This window comes from Corvus kubaryi, unplaced genomic scaffold, assembly GCF_017639235.1.
Source record: "Corvus kubaryi isolate FWS band 111438036 unplaced genomic scaffold, C.kubaryi_AGA036_p1.0 37300, whole genome shotgun sequence".
Taxonomy (NCBI): Eukaryota; Metazoa; Chordata; class Aves; order Passeriformes; family Corvidae; genus Corvus; species Corvus kubaryi.
In genome coordinates, this window is record NW_024581093.1 from 3,176,113 (window position 1) to 3,182,619 (window position 6,507).

A 6,507-nucleotide genomic window follows, 5' to 3' on the forward strand; every position below is an offset into this window, starting at 1 on the left:
TTCCAACCTCAGCTGTTCTGTGATCCTTCAATATTCCATTCAAACACAATCTCTTAGATCAAAAGAAAGACACCAAGTGCCATAATCTCGGTGAGACTCCTCATAGTAAAACCTTGTGTCCACAGATCTCAGGGAAAGTTCAGGACTCTTTTGGACTTTGCAGGTGATTAAACACTTGGGAAAATATTCTCAAAGATTATGCATAAACCCCAAAGGCATTTGCAGCCATATAGAATCCTTATATTTAGTATTTAGGAATACATAAGTGATTTTTTCTGCTTGTGAGCTAGAATTCTCATACCTCTGTGAACATGCCATTGATTTTATGTCTGGATGGTATCTTAGGGGATGCCTCAAGGCTGTTTCAAACCCACTCTCCTGCTGTACAGACAGGAAACAGGGAAATCAGCTATGACTGAGGGATGCCCTCCACTCCAGACACTCCGCACATCTCTACAGGTGCAGCAGCTCTGTATAATCAGGTACGGCACCAGCTCCATCTTGAAATTTCTATTTAAGAGTCCAGGAGGTTCACCAGCAAGAAACCATTGCTAAAAAAAATCTTTAGTACTTACAGAATTCTTAGAATCTGTTTAGTTCTAATTCTTGCCAGCCATCAATCAAAAATACAACAGAGCCTACTGCATCTACTTCTGTCAAGGTTTTGCAGAACAGAAACTTGCAGGGTTTTAAGTAGTTTTGACACTGGATCCACTCTCTGGCATTCCCCAAGTGGCTCTGTTCTGCAGATGAAAAATGGAATACACCACAAGCCAGACTTTGATCATGTAATTCTTCATTGTTTTCCTATTACGGCTCTCTCCGGCAGACAGCTGGGGCTGCTGATGCTGAACTCAGGAGAAGTTCTGCTGCAGCCAGGCAGTGCTGTGCAGTGTCTTCTCACTCAACCTCTGCACGGGGCACTGCAGACTCCTGTGGGTGTGTTCCATGGCTCACACACACGACAAATGCAGCAGGATGTGGGACAGCCACTTTCATCCAGGGAGATGCTGTGAACTCTCCCAGACACGGTGGAACATCTGAAGGCAGCACTCAGAGCACCAGGAAATCACAGAATCATTAACGCTGGAAAAGACCTCCAGGATCATCAAGTCCAACCTTTGACCCCACCTTGTCAACTAAACCACAGCACTGCCGTGTCCAGTTTTTTCTGGCACACTTCCAGCACTTCCCTGTTCCAATGCTTGACAACCCTTTGCATGAAGAAATGGTTGACAAGTTCAGAAATTCCTCTGTCCACCCAAACTGCCCAGGACTCTCAAGTGTCCCAGACCTCTGCAAAGCCTCACACCCCTGGGACGACACTTGCAGGCACTCCCTGAGGGAATCACAGAATGGTTTGGGTTGGAAGGGACCTTGAGGATCATCCAGTTCCAAGCCCCTGCCATGGGCAGGGACACCTTCCACTAGACCAGGTTGCTCCAAAGCCCATGGAGCTGCCTTGTGATGGGGCAGCCACTACTTCACCAGGCAACCTGTGCCAGGACCTCAGCACCCTCAGAGGGAAGAATTTCTTCGTAATATCCAATCTAACCCTACTTTCTTTCAGTCTGAAGTCATTCCCCCTTGTCCTGTCACTACACGTATTGCAAATAGTCTTGCGCCATCCTTCCTGTAAGTTCCCTTCAGGTACCGGAAGGCCACAAATAGGTGACCCTGAAGCCTTCTCTTTTCCAGGATGAACAATCCCAGTTCTCTCAGCTGGAGGCAGCTCTGCAGGTGGGCTCTGACCTCAGCGGGGCAGAGGGGCAGAATCCTCCCCTTCCCCTGCTGCCCACGCAGGGGGATCAGCCCAGGGCCCGGGGGGTTCAGGGCCGGGGCAGGTCCAGCTCCCACCCACCAACAGCCCCGAGCCCTTCTCCCGGCGCTACCCCATCTGCCCATCCGCAGCCCGGATCGATCCCCGGGGGCTGCCCCGAGCCGGGGGTGCGGTACAAACATCGGGGCGGGAAAGGCTCCGATTCCACCGCGATTTCAGATCGCCCCAGGCCCGAGGGGAGGGCGCCAGCAGCACCCTCCCGTCACAGGAACCCGCACAGCGCGGCTGGCGGCGGCGGCACAGGCCCGCAGGCCCGCCGCCATCTCGGGCTGGCCCCCGCCCCCCCGGCTCCATTTCCCGGGATCCGGCACCGCCCCGGGAACCGCGGCAGGAGCGGGCAGGGACGGGACCGGCACCGCAGGTACGGGGGACCCCCGAGCGGGGGGGGACAGGGCTCCGCCGCCTCCGGGAACAGCGTCCCTCTGGAGCGGTCCCGGCGCTGAATCTCCTTCTGGCAGCCAGGGAGGCAAAGGGCTGCGATTAAAGCGTGAAGGAGATCAATGAACAACTACGGGAACGTGCGCTGATGCTAAAACGCGGCTTGGTTTTAATATGTGTGTTTGCGATGTGTTTTATAGGTCAGTCCCAGCACACAGTGCCAAAGGAAAGAGGATGGAAGAAGGAAGCGCTGCCAAGGAAAGAGTCCTCATTACTGGAGGAGGGGGTTATTTTGGCTTCCGGTTAGTGCGTTAAATAGTTATTACATACAGGAATAAATGTAAGAGGTTGCTGCTGGGGAGGCAGCAAAATCCATCTGTAAAAGGGAAACCTGTGGGCCTGAGACACCTGATCCAGTTGATCCCATCTTCTGGTTCATCCGGGGTCTCAGTTTTAAACAAACTCTGTTACTCTGTTTCCAGAGGCTGTCAGCAACGCTGTTACCGCGTTTCCAAATGCCAAGCACCAGCTGCCTCGCAGACATTTACCTGTGTGCTCACCTCTGTAGGGGGGGTAGGATCACCATCATCAGCCTGCTCGGAAGGACACGCCTACACTTGTACACACATTTTTCTTTTGACATGCAAATAGCTACACATGTGCTTAGCTCTATAGATTAACAACTCCAGCTGAACTCTCAAGAATGTATTATTTCCATGAACAGCGATGGTTGAGGATTACAGTTGTTAATAAGGTGCAGATTTCAGTGAAATCCATTTTCCCTTGCTGTAGCTGGCTCTGCAGGCCATGTAAAGAAAAAATCCTATTTTGAGCCCTAGACTATAACTGCTTACAGAGGAGAGAGAGATCACAGTCAGGACCAGAATTCAAGTCAGGGGAAGGAAAAAAAAAATCTCAGAGGATGCCTATCTGACTTCTGCTTGGCTTTTCCCTCCAGTCTCATCCCCTTAAAGCACAATAGACATACAAAAATGTAGGGAAGGGGAAGAGAAACACCGGAGTTATACTCTGTGTCAGTACCTGTGACTTGGAGTAAAATGTAGACATGTGGCAAAGCATTCATAGCAGCTTAGAAGCATCTCTCCCACTCCTCCATAAATTTCAAACACAACAGCAAAGACCAACCTGTTGTTTTGACAGAACTGGGATATCACAAAAGCAGTAAGATAAAACAAGTACAGCTTTTTTTTTTTAAATATTTGGCAATAGTTGCACATCTGAAAGCTGCTGATCTGAAGGGGACAGAACTCTTCAGACAGTTATTTCTCTTCAGAATTTTTGTTTACAGCAGTTCTGCCTCTTTTTTTCATTTTTCTTCTCCAAGTATTGATGGAGTGTGAGAAATTAGTTCAGTACCTAAACTATCACAGCTGGATCTTCCCTATAGTAGGTGGCTGAGTATTTAAAAGACTCCCATCAGAAAAATAATCAGCATGAAAACAGTTAATAGTCTTCTCTCCCTTCCAGGTGAAATGTTTCATGCACCATGGTGCTGTATCCTAACATACGGTTTCTATCATGTTTCAGTTTAGGTTGTGCCATATATCAAAAGGGAGTCAATGTGATTCTCTTTGATGTCGTGAAGCCACTTCAAACTGTGCCAGAGGGAATAAAGTTCGTGCAGGGGGATATCTGTTGCCTGTCTGAAGTGGAAGAAGCTCTCAGAGATGTCATCTGCATATTCCATATCGCTTCCTATGGAATGTCTGGCAGGGAGCAGCTGAACCGAAAACTTATAGAAGATGTTAACGTGAAAGGAACAGAAAATGTCATCCAGGCCTGCAAGAGCAGGGGAGTGCCGAGTCTGGTTTATACAAGTACCTACAACGTGGTATTTGGAGGCCAGGTTATAGAAAATGGGGACGAGTCTCTGCCTTATCTGCCTCTGCACCTTCACCCTGATCACTACTCCCGAACGAAATCTTTGGCTGAAATGAAGGTGCTGGAGGCAAACGGTGCTGAGCTTGGAAATGGCCGAGGTGTCCTAAGGACCTGTGCTCTCCGCCCAGCAGGGATCTACGGGCCTGGGGAGCAGAGACACCTTCCAAGAATAGTCAGCTACATTGAAAGGGGACTGTTTAAGTTTGTGTATGGAGACCCTCTGAGTCTGGTAGAGTTTGTACACGTGGACAACCTGGTCCAGGCTCATGTCCTTGCCTCCGAGGCCCTCAGAGCCAGCAAGCAGCACATTGCTGCAGGCCAGGCCTATTTTATTTCAGATGGCAGGCCTGTAAATAACTTTGAATTTTTCCGACCGCTAGTGGAAGGTTTGGGTTACAAGTTCCCAACCTGGCGCCTTCCCCTCTCCCTTGTCTATTTTTTTGCATTCCTTACTGAAATAGTTCATTTTCTTGTAGGGTGTGTTTATAACTTCCAGCCCCTCCTCACTCGCACGGAGGTTTACAAAACTGGTGTCACGCATTATTTCAGCATGGAGAAGGCCAGGAAGGAGCTGGGCTATGAGCCCCAGCAGTACAGCCTGGATGAAGTGGTGGAGTGGTTTAGATCGCAGGGATGTGGACCAAAGCCAAGAAATTACACCATGATGCATCTGGTTAGGGATGGAGGACTGCTTTTGATGCTGATTGCTGTGCTGGTTTCATGGTTTCCATCTGCAGCGACATTTTCTCTCTGAAAGATGAAATGCTGAGGACAGAATTTGGTTATGTTCTCTGCTTACTCTTGGTTCTGACAGACAGGTAAAAAAAGATTTTAAAAAAAATACATATTTATGTGGTTCAGGTAAATAACAGCTTTATCCCCAAGAAACAGATCTGCTGAGTACAAAAGTGTCGTTTTTTAGATATACCTTCTCCCAAAGTAAAATTGATAAGATCACTAACAAGGTGAAGCTCAGTATTACTGCAAACAGCATTTAATTCTCAGGTACAACAGCACAATACAGTGAATGGAACAAATGTCCTTAGGCTGACTCTTCCTCCCTGATGGAATTATACTCCTGATCCCTGCCCTTTATTCCTAAAGAGTTGGTGCTACATGATCCAGAAGAGAATAAACTTATTCTTTGATCACATTCCAAACCCCAGTTCTGCTTCCCAGTTTGGATGTATATATGCCTAACCAAGATTAACTGATAAACTGCTAGACAATAAACAAATGGGGTTTTTACATGAATACATTCTGGTATGCTTTCCTGAGTTAATTCTGGGATATCTAATGATATTTCTGGAAAATGCACCGTGGTTAATCCAAATTACAGCAAAGTGCTTGAAGCACCACAGATTTGTAGATTTTTCTAACAGAAAAATATGCCTGTTTAAAATGAATGAGCTAGATGAAGTGCATTCATAAATAAAACCTATGATTTTTCCCAGCATTATTGAGTGGTCAAACAAATAATTCATCAAAGGCATTTGGTGAGTGATTGCATTCACGTTCCACTACTTATAAAGCATTTTTAGCCTTTAATAATATTTCTTTAACACCTGATACCATCTGAATAGAATTTCAGCTTTGTAATAGAAATAAACACTTGCTACAAGGAAACTCATAATTTTGTGGAATTTTAAGAATAGAAGATAAGACCTTGTTAAATACAGGTCACTGCTGTTCCATGCAACTCTCTGTCAATTTAATACAGAAACTGAGAAACTTCACCTCAAATGTTAAACACAAAGTTGTTTTCCCTTAACTCATCAGCATTACAGCTTCTGTACCCCTTGATAAAAGCAGAATCCTTGAGGAATTTCAAACCTCTTTAGTCTTTCCATTTTAATAGCTGAAGCTACACTGGTCTTAAATTAATAGTAACTTCCAGATACTTCTGTTAAACTCTGCTGCAATTGAAATGGGGAAGTAATGAAGAAGCAGAGAGTTCCATTGCACTGTTAAAAGATTCTCAGAAAAGAAGAGGGCCTAAATAGAGGAACCAAGCTAGAAGTCCACTGCCACCCCTGCTTAGAAGATGCAGATTTTTGTAGCTCATGGTGACTGAAGACAGCATTATTTTTTGAGTGTTGAGTTCTCTTCCTGAGAAGTTTACCTTTAAAAAACCCCAGCCCACACTATTGATAACTTTTTGTATTTTTATGCTTGAAATCTGACTTTTCTCCTTCGTTCCCCTACCAGTAAGTACACCATGAAAGAAACTAAATTTAATACTTAGCCTGAGGGACAGCTCAAGAGAGAACTCACTTTTTTTTCCCCTCTCTAATAGCAAATAAGCTGTTTGTGTAGCAGGAGTGTTGCACTCTCTTATAAAGAGCTTATGTGCCTCCAACTGAGTGCTGATGGCACAAGGGCCACTC

The 6,507-nt window shown here is 46.2% G+C and overlaps 1 protein-coding gene across 2 annotated transcripts; it reads left to right on the top strand.

Annotated features, from left to right (window-relative positions):
* Positions 1-1,630: 1,630 nt before the first annotated feature.
* Positions 1,631-5,753, top strand: SDR42E1 (short chain dehydrogenase/reductase family 42E, member 1). 2 transcript variants are annotated; one of them, XM_042027131.1, is made up of 3 exons: positions 1,631-1,740; positions 2,419-2,520; positions 3,767-5,753. In XM_042027131.1, the coding sequence occupies exons 1-3, from the start codon at positions 1,700-1,702 to the stop codon at positions 4,872-4,874; spliced, it is 1,251 nt and encodes a 416-aa protein (XP_041883065.1). In that variant the 5' UTR covers positions 1,631-1,699; the 3' UTR covers positions 4,875-5,753. The 2 variants fall into 2 exon arrangements, with proteins under 2 accessions (XP_041883065.1, XP_041883066.1); XM_042027132.1 differs by having other exon boundaries at positions 1,708-2,201.
* Positions 5,754-6,507: the final 754 nt, after the last annotated feature.